This window comes from Bufo gargarizans, chromosome 2, assembly GCF_014858855.1.
Source record: "Bufo gargarizans isolate SCDJY-AF-19 chromosome 2, ASM1485885v1, whole genome shotgun sequence".
Classification (NCBI taxonomy): Eukaryota; Metazoa; Chordata; class Amphibia; order Anura; family Bufonidae; genus Bufo; species Bufo gargarizans.
The window spans coordinates 705,775,849-705,797,347 of NC_058081.1; the positions used below are offsets into that span (position 1 = coordinate 705,775,849).

A 21,499-nucleotide genomic window follows, 5' to 3' on the forward strand; every position below is an offset into this window, starting at 1 on the left:
TGGGTCATGAGGAGCATGTGACCGTTGTATCTCATGCCCTGGATATGTTTGTGTGTAGTAGCTCCTGAAGCACTGACTCCAGCTGTGGTGATCCTTGTGAATCTCCCCCACATTCTTGAATAGCGTTTTCTTGACGATCCACTCAACTTTCCATTAATAAGCTTGGATACAGCACTTTGTGAACAGAAACCTTCATTAGCAAAGATGTTTTGTGTCTTTCCCGCCATCTATCTATCTATCTAGAAAAATGATTCCATTGGTACCTCCAGATAAAGTAGTAAAGTGTGTCCTTTATTCACCCATATCTATCTATCTATCTATCTATCTATTAGTCTGTCTATCTATTCTGTCTCTATTGATCATCTGTTTTAGGCTACGCTGTGGGTAGAGCCTTCCTTCCACTGTATAGTTTCCGGAGTTGGCAGGTTTCCAAAACAGCTGATCAGTGAGGAGCAGGGTGTTGGACCCCCACTGGTCTGATATTGATGACCTATCCTGAGGATAATCCATCAATATCCAAGTGTCGGAATATCCCTTTAATACATTTGCACTTTAGAAGGTTTCTTTTTAGTTATATTATATTGGGGTTTGTGTGTCCTGGTTGTAGGCTACTAACTCTCTCTTCCAAACTCTCTTGCCTTTGAACTTTTACATTTAGTAACAATTCACACCTTATCGGAGAGTAGTAAAGATAAAGCAAAGTATTTACCATCATTCCAGGGAGGTTTGTATACTGGGGGATGGGCTGTGTTTTCACATGAGTTTCTCACAGTCATGGAACGTCTGTGTCCATGTGATCTCTCTGGTTATACTGGGAACGTCGTCGATGTACCAGTCATATGTTTATAGGATTTGTATCTAACAGAATTTGTTGCCATATCTAAGAGTTGTTGCAATACCTGTGGACACAATGGGCCTAAAATGGGGGAATGTAATAAGGTTACAATATATATGGACACAATGGCCCTAAAATGGGTTATGATGGGAATGTGATACTGTTGCAGGATTTAGCAAGGGTTATCTAGAGCTGATTTTCATGGTAACAGGGGGGCTCAGTAGTTTGTACTGCTGATCTGCAGCACTGGGTCTTGAGTTTATATCCAACCATGGACAACATTTGCTTGGAATGTGTATGTTCTTCATGACACGGATTCCTTCAGGATTTCTGGTTTCCATCCACAGTCCAAGAACATGCTTATATAGTTAATTAGAATTAAGATTGTGAGTCCCAATGGGGACTGATGTGAGCGATGACAATCTCTGTACAGCACTATGGAATATGAAAGCCATTTATAAATGGATAAAATAAATAGATAAGACACCTATTCTGAAGTTTCAGGTCTTCCTAGCATCACCCATGCTACTTTTAAGACATTTTCATCTTCTTTTTACTGGAAATGATCTTTCCTTGTTTTCCATTTGGCTGTCTGCACAGCACTGTATTCTCTTCATTGAGGTATGCTCCACTAGTCTGAAAATAATTGTATTATTAGTAGTAGAAGTTTGTGCTCCAGAGCTGCTTTTCTTATTGAACTTGAATCAGGAACTCGCTACCATTCAGTCAGCCAATGCTGTCACTTATGTGGACACTAGAGACCTATCAGACCCCTCTGCCTTCTGTCCATTGCTGTTACACTAATGGAGGAAAAGCTACATGATGGCAAACATGTATCCAGAGAGCTAGAAATGCAGGCTTCTCCTATTGAGATATCAACACATTTCAATGAAAGGAAGAATCAGGGAGAACGTCTATAATAATATGACAAGACTTACATTTAATTTTATATATATATATATATATATATATATGGATAAGATAGATAGATAGATATTGGATGGATAGATAGATAAATAGAATAGAATAGAATAGATATGAGATAAATAGATAGATAAATAGATAGATATTGGATAGCTGGATAGATAGATAGATATGAGATAGATAGATATTAGATGGATAGATAGATAGATATTAGATGGATAGATAGATAGATAGATAGATATGACAGACAGAAGAGATTTAAGGTGCAGCTCTGCAGAAATTTTGAACAAATCAGTGGAAATCTCATATAAAATACGGTATAAAGTCACGAGCCTTTATGCATTTTACAGATATATTTATTTCTATAATTCATACCAAAATAAAATCTCTCTGTCGTATCTACAATAATTTAAAGTCGGCGCTGATTATAACTCTGAATTTCTTTGAAATCTTCATTTGCATATAGTAAAAGCAAAGTGATTTATTTCTGATTAACTGTGCGGCTGATGAATCTTCTTTACACTTTTAATTTGCAGACTTAGTTGAAGCATTTGAAAAGATCAGCATTATATCGCAGCATTGTGTAGCTCGATTCTTCTAGTGCCGTGCTGATGCTGCAGTCATTCACCCAGGTTACAGGTCCTCTCTGGTGGAGTAGTGATGTCATCGCACAGGCTAAATGATGTCACCTAAAATATGATACCACCCTGGACATCACTGCTTCAGTCTGATCCCAGTTTGTATTATGTGTGTTATAAATGTATGCTTTGTTGCTGCTGCGTATAATGGTAGCAATTTCCAATGTGGTCATAGTTATTTTCTAATAGCTCCCAATTAGGGAATAGGGTTGTAATGAAGGGCTCTTACTCTGTAGGACTACACATACATGGAGAAACTAGCCTAAACTAAACGGGTCCCATGCAAATCATTGGTCCTGAGTCTCTAGAAGTTCTCCCCACTGATATAAAGTAGTAATCATGGGGGACGGGGTCTACACGTCCTATCATTCATTCCTTTGATAAACACTACCTCCAGCTATGCAGACATGGAGAAACTAGCCTAAACTCAATGGGCCCCATGCAAACCCCTGGACCCATGACTCCTGTCTCCAGAAGATCTCAACACTGATATAAAGTAGTAATCATGGGGGACAGGGTCTAAACTTCCTGCCACTCATTCCTTTGATGAACACTACATCCAGCTGCTATAAGAAGCTGTTACTCTATAAAACTACACAGACATGGAGAAACTAGCCTAAACTCAATGGGCCCCATGCAAACCACTGGTCCCGCGAATTGTAGTAATCATGGGGGAAAGGGTCTAAACTCATTCCTTTGATGAACACTACATCCAGCTTCTATAAGACTAGCTCTTATTCTATAGGACTACACAGACATGAAGAAACTAGCCTAAACTCAAAGGGCCCATGTAAACCACTGGTCCCATGACTCATAGTAATCATGAGGGACAGGGTCTACAATTCTTGTCACTCATTCCTTTGGTGAACAGTACATCCAGCTGCTATAAGAATAACTCGTATTCTATAGGACTACACAGACATAAACTAGCCTCAATGGGCCCCATGCAAACCACTGGTCCTGTTCTCAGCAATGATAAAAAGTAGTAATCATGGGGGACAGGGTCTACACTTGCTGTCACTCATTCCATTGATGAACACTACATGAAATGGCTGATATCAGAGCTCAACAGAGAAGACTGCAGTGCCCAGTAATCTCAGTTCAGCCCGTCTCTCCCATCTTTTACGCCCCTAACCACCCAGATCTGCTCCCTCATCTAATGCGGAGACATTTTCGTGCCTTCTCTCTGCTCTGTTACTGATCTGCTTAGAGGATAAGTGGCGCAGTCACGGCCTCTTGTTTTCTCCCTCAGGCTACATAGAAAATCTGATCAATAGATCAAAGCTCTGTTTTGGAAGTGGCAGAGATTTTCTTTCCATGTCTTAATTTCAAGCGTTTAGTATACCATTCAGGTCTAGAAGAAGATCTCTCCTAGCGCCAGGACTGACCTATGGTCAATGCGCCAATTCACACATGTGGTTTTCCCGCAGTGACCATCGCAGAGAAAACTGCAGCGTGATCCATTGAGTGCTTATTTTGCTGCAAGACTTGTCCATTATAATGAACGGATGCGCAATAAAAGTGGACCGCCATCTGTGTGTGGTCAAAATGGGGTGACTCCCGATCATGACATGTTACAGTGGCGTCATCTCTGTCATGACATATCAATAAACACTATGAGGCAAATTTATCAAAACTGATGTGAAGGAAAACTGGCTTAGTTGCCCATAGCAACCAATCAGATTCCACCTTTCCTTTTTCAGACCTCTTTTGGAAAATGAAAGGTGGAATGTGATTGGTTGCTGTGAACATCTGGCTTAGTCGCTTATAGCAAACCAACCAATCAGATACCACCTTTCATTTCTCAGAGCTCCTTTTGAAAATGGAAGGTGGAATCTGAAAGGTTGCTATGGGCAACTGAGCCAGTTTTCCTTTAAACCAGTTTTGATAAACCTCCCCCATAGTGTTTGCGGATTTAGGAAACTGTCCATAGCAACCAATCACAGCGCTGGTTTCAGAGCAGAGTATGAAATGAAAGCCGTGCTGTGATTGGTTGCTATGGGCAACAGACAGCTTTGCTTTTAGGCAGGTTCATATGTCTCTGCCATAAGTTGGCAAATTATGAAAAGGAAGGGGAAAAAAGCCTCTGTTGCCCATAGCAACCAATCACAGCAACACTTTCATTTTCCAAGAGCAAGATATAAAATGAAAGCTGTGCTGTGATTGGTTGCTATGGGAAACAAAGACATTTTTTCTTTGAGACAGCGTTATAAATCTCCTGCAATGTGCCATAATTTACATTGTATGCAACCCTAGGGCCCAAAATGCATTGGGAGGGGGCAGAGCGCCATAACAAGAGGGTAGGGTTACACAAAAGGGGCAGGGCCCTGTACAAAGGGGGCGTGTCCACATCCGCAAAATTTTGCACGACATACTAATTTTAATACCACGTAAATACATTTTCATATTGTGCTGCGACGCTAAGTGTCAGCGTAATCAGGGGGGGTACAGGGGCTGAGATGAACTGAATGGGTCGCCTTATGGGCAATGAATGGGGCTCATGCTCGGGTGAACCAGTCCACTCGTCTAGGTCAAAGACACCGATCAGCCATAACATTACTACCACTATGGACTATCTGGTGATGATGGCACCTGTCAGGGGTCTGGATATATTAGGCAGCAAGTGAACTGTCCGTTCTTGAAGTTGATGTGCTGGAAGCAAGTAAAATGGGCAAATGTAAGGCCTCATGCACACGAACGTTGTTTGTTTCCGTATCCGTTCCGTTTTTTTTACGGATAGGATGCGGACCCATTCTTTTCAAAGGGGCCGCAAAAAACGTGGACAGCACACCGTGTGCTGTCCGCATCAGTATGTCCGTTCCGTTACTCCGCAAAAAAAATAGTGCATGTCCTATTTTTTTTCTAGTTTGCGGACAAGGATAGGCATTATTACAATGGGTCCGCAAAAAAAACGGATGCCATATGGAATGTAACCTTTTTTTTGCGGATCCGCAATTTGCGGACCGCAAAACACATACGGTCGTGTGCATGTAGCCTCAGGATGTAAGTGAATGTGACGAGGGCTGAAATGTAATATGTAGACGACTGGCTCAGAGCATCTCCAAAATGTCCAGTCTTGTGGGGTCTTCTTGTTATGTAGGGGGTTGTAGCTTTAAAAATGGTCAAAAGAAGGACAACCGGTGAACCGGTGACAGGGACATGGGCAACCACAGTTATAGATGCTCATAATGATCAAAGCCTAACTCGCCGGTAGTGTAAATTTTTCAGCCTAAATTGATAAAATTGATGCTGGACCCCTTTAGAGGTGTCATCGCTGGTTTGTGGGAATGAGGATGTGACGTACAATACTCTGTCTGATCAGTGTATACAAATCCAAGCAATCTTCATCAGTGTGTGTATGCTCTACTGTACAGGACATGAAATGTCAGTCGCAGTAATGTGGGGAGGTGTTGGGGAAGTATCTGGAGGGGGCTGATAATGTGGCATCGCTGGAGGGAGTCAGCTTTTACAACCAATGGGTTCAGCAGATTTGTACCTCTGACACTGTCTGACCGGTTACATGTGCGCTTGGCAGCTGAAGGCATCTGTGTTGGTCCCATGTTCATATGTTCCCGCATTGCTGAGAAAAATTATGTTTTATTATATGCAAATGAGCCTCTAGGAGCAATGGGGGCGTTGCCATTACACCTAGAGGCTCTGCAACAGCCGCGCCCTCTGCACTTTAAATGACAGGACCAGGCAGTGAAAATGTGATCACACATGGCGCTGTCAATCAAACTGCATTGGGTACAGTAGCTGCAGAGAGACCAGACCCTCTAGGTGTAACGGTAACGCCCCCGTTGCACCTAGAGGGTCATTTGCATATATTAAAACATAATTTTTCTCAGCAATGCGGGCACATATGAACATGGGACCAACACAGATGTTTTCAGCTGCCAAGCGCACATGTAACAGGTCAGCCAGTGTCATAGGTACAAAACTGCTGACAGATGCCCTTTAAAAGACGTTCCCTCAGTGCACTATTAGAATACCAGAGCGTAGTCTCTTAAGGGTCATTCTAACTATAGCATTACTGTAATTGTACATATAATTTAAAAGGCAAATACTCCTAATCTCTGTTTGCATATGACGTGGAGCGTTCAGGATGCACCCTGCCGTCCTATAATAACAAGCTATGGCGGCTGCAGCTGAAGGCTACACGTTAACCCTAAAGTCACTCTTAACATTCATGTGCACATAATAGATTACATAGCATTCTGTCACATTGTAACTCATCCTAAATATCTATATTTGGGTGTAAGCGCTCCATCTTTTTTTTTACACATCCTTCATCATCTATGGGGTTAATGCTGACGCCAGTGTTACACTATAGACATAAAATATGCATATTCCCCAAAATCTGGAAAAAAAAATCCCATCTCTAAAAGTTCAGCTGTGAGTTACTGAGCAATGAGAAGTAATTACTGCGAATGTTGGTGTTTTTACCTGCTAGGCTCCAGGATTTATCTTTCTGCCTCTTGCCTGTATGAATACAGAATATATGTATTAGGGCAAAAAAAAGGAAAAAAAGTTTCCGTCTTGCAGAAAAGACTTTAGTGCGGTGCCACGAACTTGCTTGAAGCTGCAGTTTATAACGGTGCATTTGTCAAGAGAATTGCAGTTGTAGACAATGAATAATTATCACATTTCCTCTTTTATGTCCTGTACGTGGATGTAGCCAGTGTCAAGATCAGACTCTTAACAAGCTTCCATTGGCTTGTTGGGTATCTATGAAGAAAAAGAAAATCAATAAGGGTCTTTGTTGGTGAGTTCACTGTACGCCCTTGACTGGCAGAACAAGGACAAGAGGGTAGAGGATGCCCTTTGGCAAGGGCACAGTCTGTAGGTCTACATCCATAAACCTGGGAGATACTTCATCCGCCAAGAAACGCAGGTGGAAGTTTCTGCTAATGCAGTAGATGTTGTTATCGATGACCACACACTGGAAGGGTGTCGGATAGGGCATTGCATATGTGGCACATTCATACCAGATCCTGGCTCGAATGTTGCAACGGTGGACACTTATCCCCATGCTGCGGTTCAGGTCAAAGCGGTAGAGGAAGTTGTTGGCGATTACGATCTCTGTCGTCCTGTCTTTGCTGCCGCTGATGTGACTGTTCTTCCAGATTTTCTCTCGATGGTTATATCTTAAGAGCATATATCGTATTGTTCCACCCGTCACGTAAATCTCATCGTCATATGCAGTCGCCATGTGAGCGACCGCAAAGGTGTCATTCGGAAGAGGTGCTATGTAACTCCACTTGTTTTGGCGTGGGTCATACTTTTCAACGGTATGAAGGCATTCCCCCCCGATGGCATAGAGGCAGCCATCAAGGGCTACAAGTTTGCAGTGAGGCCTTGCTTCTTTGAGCGAAGCCACTTCCTTCCAAGTGTCCGTCGAGGGGTTGTAGCAGAGGACACGTTTGGAAGGTTTCATTTGCCTCTCAAGGCCGTCGGAACCAAGCACGATGAAGATGTAGTTGAAGAGAGTGGCCATGGAAGAGCCTCTGCTGACAGCTTCACTTGGGATGTGGGACAACGCGTGCCACTGGTCATTGTCACTGTCGTAATAACTCAGACTGCTGCTGTTTTCAGGTGCATTGTTGGCTTGAGTGTCAATGTCAGCAACAACTACAAAACGCCTTCCCTTCATCCTGGCCTCAAGAATTAAGTCTCTCTCCATGGCGTTGAGACGTCCATAGATTGTTGGGTTTTGTAGAACCTGTAAGTAGTTGTCACTCATTATTTTGTAAGCTGCTGCTATAAGGACATCGTGCTTGTATTTCTTTGCCAGGCACAAGACTTCATAACAGTTTCCCAAATCAAGATGGATATCAAGAGTAGACTCTTTATCCAAAGAAATGTGGTAGGTGTTTGGTGGTGACTGTACCACTCTAGCACTGTCCTGGTCTTGCTGGTTGGAAAGTGATGAGGGTGCAGTGACAGAAGAAATTATATTGGATTCGATTCCCTGTGTTTGTGTGTCGTTGGTGGTTCCTTTGTCTTCTTCCTCTTGGTTGTCTTTTAGGTTTTGGATTTTGCTCATTTCCTCCTGAATGTTATCCTTTGTACGGTCATCATCATTAGTTGGTTCTTGTTGAGCCGTGATGCTTATGTCCCCTTTGTTAGCAGATGATTGTAAATCTGTAAGGGGTATCTGGTTTTCATGAACCCCAGTATCAAGGCGATGATCTACTTCATCTATGATTGGCTGAGAACTGGATTCCACCATCTTCTCTCTTAAGCCTTCTGTTGTAAGTATCTGGGTTTGGCCACCATCTGTGATGATATCACCTTGAATTTCTGTTGAGATAACCTGGGGTGAATTTTCTTCTGGTCGATTTTCGTGACTTGCAGACAAATCTTCAGATTCCTTCCCCGTGGAACCATTTGCCATTTCTGACTTTTCTTGCATTTCTCCACCTTCTGGATCCTGCCTGCAGTCCTGGCTCTGTGTTTTGTTGATGACGTCTTCTCGATCACACTCATCTGTTTGGCCTGCAGTATCATCTCTAGTTTGTTGTTGGCTTCGCAGGGGGTCAAGCTTCTTGTGCACTTGTTCACTCGTTAGACCACTTTGATCTTTCTGGGTGACATCACCAATCGGTAATCCCTCTTGAGCCTTGACGTGATCTGTGACCGAGCTGTTCTGCAAGTTGTGTACACACCTAAATCTCAGGTTACCATTTTCTTCACCTATGTAATCCCGTAAAGGAGTTTCTTCAGTAGGGTTCTTCTCTGTGACACTGCATGGGACATGATTGCCATTTGGATCAGTGCTCTCTAGTTTTCGTAACTTATAAAATCTATAAGCGAGTGCCAAAATAAAGACAGCAGTTGCTGAGAGCGCTACTTTTCCTATCAGCTGCATGTCCAACTGCCAGACTCTGCTCTCCCACGGCGTGTTAATCATTATTCTATATCAAGTGCCAGCTCAAGAATCTCAGGAATCCATGCAATTACCTTGGCTGCTGAAAACCAGTTGGGTCTGCTCTAAAGAAGAGTCCTCTGTTTCCCGGTGCTACCTTGTATCTAAGGGACAGGTGAGTATGAAATAGCCTAGAATCCTGCACCACAGGCTGGGCAGGACCGCATCGCCATCTGCTTCACGAGGCTTTGCATATTTAAGGAAAAAAAAAGGAAGGGCAGGACACCAAACACGCAGAAACAATATAACACTGGGCTACTGTGTACTAAGTAAACACGTTCTGTGTTTCCCTCTACTAAATAGTGTGCATTCATATTACATGTTAATACCTGGACTGACCAGTTTCTTTACCTGGAGCATTGCTACCTCTAAGTCAACTTCTCTGCAATTTACACAGTGGAGCTGGGCTTATTCTGGATTCGTGTGTACTGTACAGAGAGTCAAAAGTTAAAAAAAACACTCAAATAGATCACATAATATAAGGCTGCTGCTACGTGGAGATTGTGGCTGTGAAACCTGTTGCAATACTAAAGGTCGTACTTTCACTACACTACATTGTACATTGCAGCACAGTGAGTGTGAATGGAGTCACGTCCAGACTTCTGAATTGCCCCAACCAAGGCTCTAGAGTCACAAGAAATCCAATCCTGAACATTTTTTTAGATTGTATTACCTTGAGACACAACGCAACTCTATCCATCTTCTATATGCTATGATGTAGCATAGTGAAAGGGAGATCTTAGGTCACCAATATCACCATTTAGCCCCAGCCATGAAGTCAGATAGATCATCATCATTACAATTATGTAAAGGACCGTGGGGGTTTGCATTTGGTTTATAATATGGTAACCAGACTACTCACCCTACATTGCATTACTTATCCTGTACTGATCCTGAGTTACATCCTGTATTATACTCCAGAGCTGCACTCACTATTCTGCTGGTGCAGTCACTGTGTACATACATTACTTATCCTGTACTGATCCTGAGTTACATCCTGTATTATACTCCAGAGCTGCACTCACTATTCTGCTGGTGCAGTCACTGTGTACATACATTACATTACTTATCCTGTACTGATCTTGAGTTATCTCCTGTATTATACTCCAGAGCTGTACTCACTATTATAATGGTGGAGTCTCTGTGTTACAATCATTACATGACTTATCCTGTACTGATCCTGAGTTATATCCTGTATTATACTCCAGGGCTGTACTCACTATTCTAATGGTGGAGTCTCTGTGTTACAATCATTACATGACTTATCCTGTACTGATCCTGAGTTATATCCTGTATTGTACTCCAGAGCTGCACTCACTATTCTGCTGGTGGAGTCCCTGTGTACATACATTACTTATCCTGTACTGATCCTGAGTTATATCATGTCTTATACTCTAGAGCTGCACTCACTATTCTGCTAGTGGAGTCCCTGTGTACAGACATTACATTACTTATTCTGTACTGATCCTGAGTTACAACCCGAATTTTACTCCAGAGCTGCACTCACTATTCTGCTGGGGGAGTCACTGTGTACACACATTACATTACTTATCCTGTACTGATCCTCAGTTACATCCTGTATTATACTCCAGAGCTGCACTCATTATTCTGCTGATGGAGTCACTGTGTACATACATTACTGAGTATTTCAGTTGCTTGACTTTGGAAGAAAGGTTGCCCGATCAAGGTAACGCGTGCCCCACCTATTATTAATATTGGGCATCATATATGCCAAGATATCCCAACCCGGATTATGGCATAACAGCACCTGAGAGCAGACACCTGTCAATGACACTGTATGAAATAGCACCAAGATGAGGTGGCTGGGGGATTGGGGCTGGGTCCTTGGTCTACCATCCCTTCACAGAGGTGCAGAGTTTTCTATAGTCGCCCCTGAGCTATGGTTCTCCGCTACATCTGTGTTTGTTAAGGGCAGATCATTTCTATAGCAAAATGACTACAAGGAGAGAAAAAATATTATAGAAAAATGTTAATGAAGAAGATTCTGCATCGCGGTCATGGACTAACGTGTCTGTCCGCTGTTTCCGCCGTTGAATGTGAGATATTGATTGAAAACCCGATCCTGGTTGTGTATTATGAAAATCTAATTTTAAGCCTCTGCCTCCGACTTTATTTTTGACTGGCTGCATCTGGCGCCTCGGCGTACTTAAATATACGAATCTGGATGCGGTCCCAGGGGCTGAGACGCACTTGCTGAAATAAATTATTTTAAAAGAGAACAAGGAGATGAAAGAAATAAATGAAGACAGCGGCGGAATTAACAGATAATTGGAGACTCTCCGGCGGCTTGTGTACACAGCCTCCCTGCTTCTCTTTTGTCTCTTCTCCGAGAAGTTTAGAACCCCCCAATGTTTGCCGAAAAAGGCGGATCACAATATCTCCGGCAAATACAAAGTGTGAAATTTAAATAAACAAGTTATTTCATCCGGGATTAACGCCTCGTCGTGCGCGCCTCACTATCGTAGCCTTGACGGGAACCCACCGAAGAGAGAGATTTTCGCAGCTTCCCTCTTTTTTACATAAAAGTCAAACAAGTACGACGGATTAAACGGAAGGGAGTTATCCGTAGGCGAGGCAGGGTAGATAAAACCGATGACAGGAACCGCAGCTGGCGCGTTTCGCTCGGTGCGACGCTCAAGAATTTCACGACTTGATTTTCTATCAAGAAATTCACATGCCATCTCCTGCTAAAACGGTACCTGACAAAGCGGGAAATGGTGATGGAGGCGCTCTAATAGTTTTGCACACGAGAAGCCTTAAAGGTATAGTCGCACCTAAATTCCAAGTCAGTATGGGACATAAAGTACGGTATTTTAATTCAGTGAGCATTTCTCTTTAAAATCAAGTCACCCCTGCGTCCTCCTCAGTCGCCAACAGTCTTGAACTTGCAGGGACTATCCCTAACTTTCAGAGACAGTACCATGAAATTCTGGCCGCCCTAGGCCGAAAATGGGTGGGACTTGTATTATCCCTAACCATACATGGGCAGTCCCGATCATGATTGGTTTGGGGGCATTTCCATGGGCAGGGCTTACGAGCCCCAAACTACAATGTTAACTATGGTCCTCTACTAAAAAGTTCTTGAGTAATCTATTCAGTGGGTTTGTACTATCTTAGTCTCTTACATGATTGACAAACCACCTACATAAATAAGGTCCTGTTCACACATTCATGACTTGATGAGGATTGGAGATACTCTAATCTTGGCTTTTCAACCCGTCAGATGTCACGATCAAGAGTGGCATCGACATTTCAGACGTTGGGCAGAAGGTGGGGTCTCGCTCTGTTCTCCAGTCACCCATATTGTGATGCAATTGCAGTTTGCCAAGCAGTTATCATGGCACCCGAGGCCTATTGAAGGACACCAGACCTGCTGTGGTAGTAGTTCTAGGGAAACTAGGTAATGCATAGTTGTCAACAGTCCCAAAATTGAAAGGACTGCCCTTAAATTTCAGAGACAATCCTTCCAAATTTGGGCAGAAAACAGGTGGGGCTCACGTATGCCTCAAATTTAGGAGCAAGAACATTAGTAAGTATGATATCGGTAAAAGCACAGTACACTGAAATACAGAAGTAGGTTCAGGTTCAAGTCCTGTAGGGGGACCCAAAAAGTTTTTTTAGTTTTTTATTTAATAAAATACAAATATTAAAAGTAAAAAAAATACGAGTGTTATCTCCACCTATGAAAATGTCAAAAATATTACAATATCAGGTGAACAATGCAAAAATAAATTAACAAACGTGTAATTCCACAATGGCTATTGTTGGTCACATAAAAAATGATCAAAAATTATATGCAGTATACACCAAAATAACAACACAAAAAAACTATCCCTCGCAATAATGGAACTGCATATTTTTTTTCATTCCACCCAAAAAATGTTGTTTTTTTTGTTTTTGTTTTTTAAAGGTTTTATAACACATTACAAGGAATATAATTTAAAAAAAAAATAATCTTGCAAAAAACAACTCCTCATACGACTATGTTATGATAAATGGGGCACATTTACAGCAGAGATCCAACTGTTTAAGCCCAAACGCTGCCCCTGCAGGAAATAAATGGAAAGGCAGGCAGTTGTGCTCCTCCTCCTAACACTTAATCTCTCCCAGTGTAGGAGTGGCTTGGACATTCAGATTGGAAGTGCAGAGGTGTAGCTAGGCTTTCCTGCACCCACGGCAAGGATTTAGGACTGTGTCCCCCCCCCCCCTTCTGCTGCATATGTGTCACTCAGATGGCAAGTTACATTAAGAAGAAAAAGTAAAGCGCCGTGTGTAGCGCGCTGCAGCAATTTTTTTTACACTAAGCCACTCCTCTTACTCCGCCCAAAGCATAACTATACTCACCCAGTCCCACCTAATAAAATCTATCATAGGGTACATGTCTGTACCAATATTCCTCGCAATACATTAAAGAACCAACTGGTCCTACCTCATCCAGGGTGTCGCTGGCGTTGGTGTGATGTCTGCTGGATTCGGAACAGGGATGGTGACTGCTCCTGTGAAATCCCCAGCAGGGAAGTTGTGCTGCCCTGTAAGACCGAGCCATCCCAATGTGTGACATGGTAATGTAGGGCATTTCTCCTTAGTGCTAACACACCATACTAATGCCCACATTGTGACCCTCACAGTAGTTATGCCCACATTATGTCCCCTCACAGTACTACTGCTAATGTTCTGTAGTTATGCCCATCTTTTTGCTCAATCACAGTAGTTATGCCCACCTTTGTTCCCCCTCATAGAAGTTATGCCCACCTTGTGCCCCCTCATAGTAGTTATGCCCACCTTTGTTCCCCCATACAGTAGTTACACCCACCCGTGTGTTCTCTTACAGTAGTTATACCCACCTTTGTGCCCCCTCACAGTAGTTATGTCCACCTTTGTGCCCACTCACAGTAGTTATACCCACCCTTGTGCCCCCTCACACTAGTTATGTCCTCCTTGTAGCCCCAGCCCCTCACAGTAGTTATGCCCACCTTTGTTCCCCCTCACAGTAGTTATGCCCACTTTTGTGCCCCTTCACACTAGTTATGTCCTCATTTGTGCCCCCTCACAGTAGTTATGCCCACCTTTGTGCCCCCTCACAGTAGGTATACCTACTTGTGTGCCCCCTCACAGTAGTTATGCCCACTTTTGTGCCCCCTCACAGTAGTTATGCCCACTTTTGTTCCCCCTCACAGTAGGTATACCTACTTTTGTGCCCCCTCACAGTAGTTATGCCCACCTTTGTGCCCCCTCACAGTAGTTATGCCCACTTTTGTGCCCCCTCACAGTAGTTATGCCCACTTTTGTGCCCCCTCACAGTAGTTATGCCCACTTTTGTTCCCCCTCACAGTAGTTATACCCACCCGTGTGTCCCCTTACAGTAGTTATGCCCCCCTTTGTGCCCCCTTATAGTAGTTATGCCCACGTTTGTGCCCCTTCACAGTGATAATGTCCTCCCTGTCCCCCCCACCCTTTGGCCCCTAGTGCCCTTTCGAGCGCCATGAAAAAAAAAAAACACAATAAACAAATACTTACCTGCTTCCCTGATGATCGGCACTGCTCCCTGCTTCACTATGGAAATGAACCGCCGACGGGTGTGCTTCCCCTCCAGCCTCTATATATTTTCTCGCCACGGTCTTTGGCGATCAGCCAGGGCATCGTCAGTGTGAAGTGAAAGGAGGATTGGAGTTGTGTTTTAAATGAAGAATGGGAATTCAAGGCCAAAAATAAAGTTTACATTATTGATCTGGAAGCTTTACATCCTGGACAAAAATTGTGTTTTTCTCATTAATATAGTGGCAGCTTATGAATGCCCTTATCATGTGTTTGTTTCTGCCAACTTCTAATTACATTCTCAGTCTCCATAATGAATAGAGAGTTTTAATCTCCGGGAAACTGTCTGCGAAGGGTACGGATCTGAGGAGAATGGTAATATGTGCCCATACGTACTGCCAGATATCTCCTACATACTAATACTACATATTAATCACCCGCCAGTCATATCAGCATACCGTCCTATAGATGCAGATAGGTACGGCACCTTCTCCAGGGGAGCTTGAAAACAAACCTCCTTCAGACATGGAATAAATGACCAAGTACCTCCAAAATCTAGGAATATATGAGTGGACCCACAACCGTTTTAGGTGCCCAAAAAATTAAAGGGGTTATCCCATGACTGATGTAAAAAAATGAAGATCGGACATCATATAGTACATGCTGATACCTTTCTAATAAAGCTCGAACCAGCCCTGTACCTCACATGGGTCCAGAGATCTCCTCATTCACTGGCTCTGCTAGATTATCTTTAGCTTGACAGCTCGGGGGGTGGGGGTGGGGGGGTGGGGGGGGGGTGTCCTTTCTGCTGCAGCTCTCTCCCTGTAACTACCACAGCTTCTAACAGAAGGTATGGCTGGTGGCAGTTGTAGATTTAAACTGAGCATGCTCGACCAGGTGAGTGACACGGACAAAAAAGAAGGAAAAGAACAAACAGCAGGTGGCGCTATGCAGACACAATTTATTGAATAGCTCAGTGGCTATACTAAAGTTTTAATTACATGCAATTATAAAAGTATTAGAATCTAGGTGCTGGTTTAAAAAAAGGTAGAATATGTTTTGTGACACATCCCCTTTAAGAGCAAAGTCAGCTGAACCTGCGAATTTTGGCAGGTACTGAGATGAGAGGAATAGCTGTTGGCTAAGTGAGTGATTAAATGGGATCTGTCACCTCTCCCGACATGTGTGTTTTATTAACTACTTACATCCCCATGTAATAACCAATATTCTTATGACACTATTATTCCTGCCAGAAGTTATGAATGAATTGCTAGCAGTCTGCAATGAAGGTCCAGATGGGTGTTACCAGTTGGGGGTGTGTCCCTGTACAGTCTGACACTGGCAGCACTGATTTGATAGTGTCAGACTGTGCAGGGACACACCCTCAACTGGTACCACCCATCTGGACCTTCACTGCAAACTGTTTGCAATGCATTCATAAACTTCTTGCAGGAATAATAGAAGAATCGCACAACATAAAGTCATAACACGAGACACCCCAGAGTTGTTATTAGATGGGAAATGCAAGTAGTTACTAAAACAGACATCTAAGGAGAGGAACAGGTCATCTTTAAAAATGTATGGTCAGTCTTATACCTAATGGCAGAGTTTTAGGGTTTAGGGTAGAAGTTGCAGTCAGATCCCAGTGCCAGGGGGGTAAAGTTCTGCAGCTTTCTAATAGACTGGGACAGATTTACTAATCCTGACTAATATTTAGAATTAGGGGATTTATCATAGAGCGGCATTTGACACATGGCGTGCACCTCATCATAAATTAGAAGCATCCTCCGGCAGTCTGTGTGCCTGTAGCCCAAGCTGCCATAGATTTCAGTCTTCTTTCACACCAGAAAACTGGCACAAAAAAAACATAAATTCGCTGGGTCCACTGGTCCCACCTCCTCCCCACTGGCGGATCGGGGGGGGGGGGGGGGATAACAGGGCAATTGAACCCCCACATTTTACTGGCACATTATTGGGGGGCATCTATGGGGGCTCTTATTACTGGCACGTGATGGGGGCACTTATTACTGGCACATTATTGGGGGCACTTTTTACTGGCACATTATTGGGTAGCACTATGAGGGCACTTCTTACTGGCACATTATTGGTGGGCACTATAGGGGCATCTACTGAGGCCACAAAGAAGGGGTATTTTATATGGGGGCTCTGCACAGTAGCATTTTATACTGGGACACATTATGGTGGGTACTATGGAGAAGGGGGAAGAGGAGTACTATGGGGTCATCTACGGCGGCACTAAGAAGGGGTATTTTATACTTGCAAATTATGGGGGACACTGAGGGCATCTACTGGGGCACTCTATATGGGGCATTTTATACTGGTACATTATGGGGGCACTATGGGGGCATTTACTGGGGGCACTATACATGGGGCATTTTATACTGGTACATTATGGGGGGCACTAGGAGTAAGGGGGGAGAGGAGCACTATGGGGGCATTTACTGGGGGCACTATATAGGGGTATTTTATACTGGCACATTATGGGGGCAATATGGGGACATTAGCTCAACTGGGGGCTTTACAAAGGGGTATTTTTGCACTGTCACATTATAAGGAGAATTATTACTACTGGGGGGGCATTATAGTGGGCTTTATTACTCCCCCATGGTATGACCCCCTAGTAGCAGCACCATCCTCTCCCTGCTCTGCTATCCCTCTGCCTCTTCTCCAAATCCTTATTATGAAATCTTTCTCATTAGGATAAAACACATCAGCTCCGCCGAGACCCCGGCCAAAGTGTGGAAGTGGCGTCCGAGATCCTCAAGGGCCAAGTAACTGTAAGTTTCCATGTGGAATATGTTTGTTATACACATATAGCCTACACTGTGCCCCACAATATACAGTATACCGCTACACTGTGCCCCACAATATACAGTATACCGCTACACTGTGCCCCACAATATACAGTATACCGCTACACTGTGCCACACAATATACAGTATACCTCTACACTGTGCCGCACAATATACAGTATAACTCTACACTGTGTCGCACAATATACAGTATATCTCTACACTGTGCCCCACAATATACAGTATACCGCTACACTGTGCCCCACAATATACAGTATACCTCTACACTGTGTCACACAATATGCAGTATACCTCTACACTGTGCCACACAATATACAGTATACCTCTACACTGTGCCCCACAATATACAGTATACCTCTACACTGTGCCCCACAATATACAGTATACCGCTACACTGTGCCCCACAATATACAGTATACCGCTACACTGTGCCACACAATATACAGTATACCTCTACACTGTGCCCCACAATATACAGTATACCTCTACACTGTGCCCCACAATATACAGTATACCGCTACACTGTGCCCCACAATATACAGTATACCGCTACACTGTGCCACACAATATACAGTATACCTCTACACTGTGCCCCACAATATACAGTATACCTCTACACTGTGCCCCACAATATACAGTATACCTCTACACTGTGCCCCACAATATACAGTATACCGCTACACTGTGCCCCACAATATACAGTATACCTCTACACTGTGCCCCACAATATACAGTATACCTCTACACTGTGCCACACAATGTACAGTATACCTCTACACTGTGCCACACAATATACAGTATACCTCTACACTGTGCCCCACAATATACTGTATACCTCTACACTGTGCCACACAATATACAGTATACCTCTACACTGTGCCCCACAATATACAGTATACCTCTACACTGTGCCCCACAATATACAGTATACCTCTACACTGTGCCCCACAATATACAGTATACCGCTACACTGTGCCACACAATATACAGTATACCTCTATACTGTGCCCCACAATATACAGTATACCTCTACACTGTGCCACACAATATACAGTATACCTCTACACTGTGCCACACAATATACAGTATACCGCTACACTGTGCCACACAATATACAGTATACCTCTACACTGTGCCCCACAATATACAGTATACCTCTACACTGTGCCCCACAATATACAGTATACCTCTACACTGTGCTACACAATATACAGTATACCGCTACACTGTGCCACACAATATACAGTATACCTCTACACTGTGCCACACAATATACAGTATACCGCTACACTGTGCCCCACAATATACAGTATACCTCTACACTGTGCCCCACAATATACAGTATACCTCTACACTGTGCCACACAATATACAGTATACCGCTACACTGTGCCACACAATATACAGTATACCTCTACACTGTGCCGCACAATATACAGTATAACTCTACACTGTGTCACACAATATACAGTATATCTCTACACTGTGCCCCACAATATACAGTATACCGCTACACTGTGCCCCACAATATACAGTATACCTCTACACTGTGTCACACAATATACAGTATACCTCTACACTGTGCCCCACAATATACAGTATCTCTACACTGTGCCACACAATATACAGTATACCTCTACACTGTGCCCCACAATATACAGTATACCTCTACACTGTGCCCCACAATATACAGTATACCGCTACACTGTGCCCCACAATATACAGTATACCGCTACACTGTGCCCCACAATATACAGTATACCGCTACACTGTGCCACAATATACAGTATACCTCTACACTGTGCCACACAATATACAGTATACCGCTACACTGTGCCACACAATATACAGTATACCGCTACACTGTGCCCCACAATATACAGTATACCTCTACACTGTGCCCCACAATATACAGTATACCTCTACACTGTGCCACACAATATACAGTATACCGCTACACTGTGCCACACAATATACAGTATACCTCTACACTGTGCCACACAATATACAGTATACCGCTACACTGTGCCACACAATATACAGTATACCTCTACACTGTGCCGCACAATATACAGTATAACTCTACACTGTGTCGCACAATATACAGTATATCTCTACACTGTGCCCCACAATATACAGTATACCGCTACACTGTGCCCCACAATATACAGTATACCTCTACACTGTGTCACACAATATGCAGTATACCTCTACACTGTGCCACACAATATACAGTATACCTCTACACTGTGCCCCACAATATACAGTATACCTCTACACTGTGCCCCACAATATACAGTATACCGCTACACTGTGCCCCACAATATACAGTATACCGCTACACTGTGCCACACAATATACAGTATACCTCTACACTGTGCCCCACAATATACAGTATACCTCTACACTGTGCCCCACAATATACAGTATACCGCTACACTGTGCCCCACAATATACAGTATACCGCTACACTGTGCCACACAATATACAGTATACCTCTACACTGTGCCCCACAATATACAGTATACCTCTACACTGTGCCCCACAATATACAGTATACCTCTACACTGTGCCCCACAATATACAGTATACCGCTACACTGTGCCCCACAATATACAGTATACCTCTACACTGTGCCCCACAATATACAGTATACCTCTACACTGTGCCACACAATGTACAGTATACCTCTACACTGTGCCACACAATATACAGTATACCTCTACACTGTGCCCCACAATATACTGTATACCTCTACACTGTGCCCCACAATATACAGTATACCTCTACACTGTGCCCCACAATATACAGTATACCTCTACACTGTGCCCCACAATATACAGTATACCGCTACACTGTGCCACACAATATACAGTATACCTCTATACTGTGCCCCACAATATACAGTATACCTCTACACTGTGCCACACAATATACAGTATACCTCTACACTGTGCCACACAATATACAGTATACCGCTACACTGTGCCACACAATATACAGTATACCTCTACACTGTGCCCCACAATATACAGTATACCTCTACACTGTGCCCCACAATATACAGTATACCTCTACACTGTGCTACACAATATACAGTATACCGCTACACTGTGCCACACAATATACAGTATACCTCTACACTGTGCCACACAATATACAGTATACCGCTACACTGTGCCCCACAATATACAGTATACCTCTACACTGTGCCCCACAATATACAGTATACCTCTACACTGTGCCACACAATATACAGTATACCGCTACACTGTGCCACACAATATACAGTATACCTCTACACTGTGCCACACAATATACAGTATACCGCTACACTGTGCCACACAATATACAGTATACCTCTACACTGTGCCGCACAATATACAGTATAACTCTACACTGTGTCACACAATATACAGTATATCTCTACACTGTGCCCCACAATATACAGTATACCGCTACACTGTGCCCCACAATATACAGTATACCTCTACACTGTGTCACACAATATACAGTATACCTCTACACTGTGCCCCACAATATACAGGATCTCTACACTGTGCCACACAATATACAGTATACCTCTACACTGTGCCCCACAATATACAGTATACCTCTACACTGTGCCCCACAATATACAGTATACCGCTACACTGTGCCCCACAATATACAGTATACCGCTACACTGTGCCACACAATATACAGTATACCTCTACACTGTGCCACACAATATACAGTATACCTCTACACTGTGCCCCACAATATACAGTATACCGCTACACTGT

The 21,499-nt window shown here is 43.3% G+C and overlaps 1 protein-coding gene and 1 long non-coding RNA gene across 2 annotated transcripts in view; one reads left to right on the forward strand and one right to left on the reverse strand.

The window, feature by feature from the left end:
* Positions 1–5,995: 5,995 nt before the first annotated feature.
* KLHDC7A (kelch domain containing 7A) lies at positions 5,996–9,451 on the reverse strand. Its single transcript, XM_044278636.1, has one exon. The coding sequence runs from the start codon at positions 9,308–9,310 to the stop codon at positions 7,169–7,171; it is 2,142 nt and encodes a 713-aa protein (XP_044134571.1). The 5' UTR covers positions 9,311–9,451; the 3' UTR covers positions 5,996–7,168.
* An 8,194-nt stretch (positions 9,452–17,645) lies between these two features.
* The window catches only part of LOC122929072, a 50,344-nt gene continuing 46,490 nt past the window's right edge, over positions 17,646–21,499 (forward strand). Inside the window, exon 1 of the long non-coding RNA XR_006387953.1 lies at positions 17,646–17,679. This is a non-coding gene — a long non-coding RNA (uncharacterized LOC122929072). The remainder of the gene's footprint in view (positions 17,680–21,499) is intronic.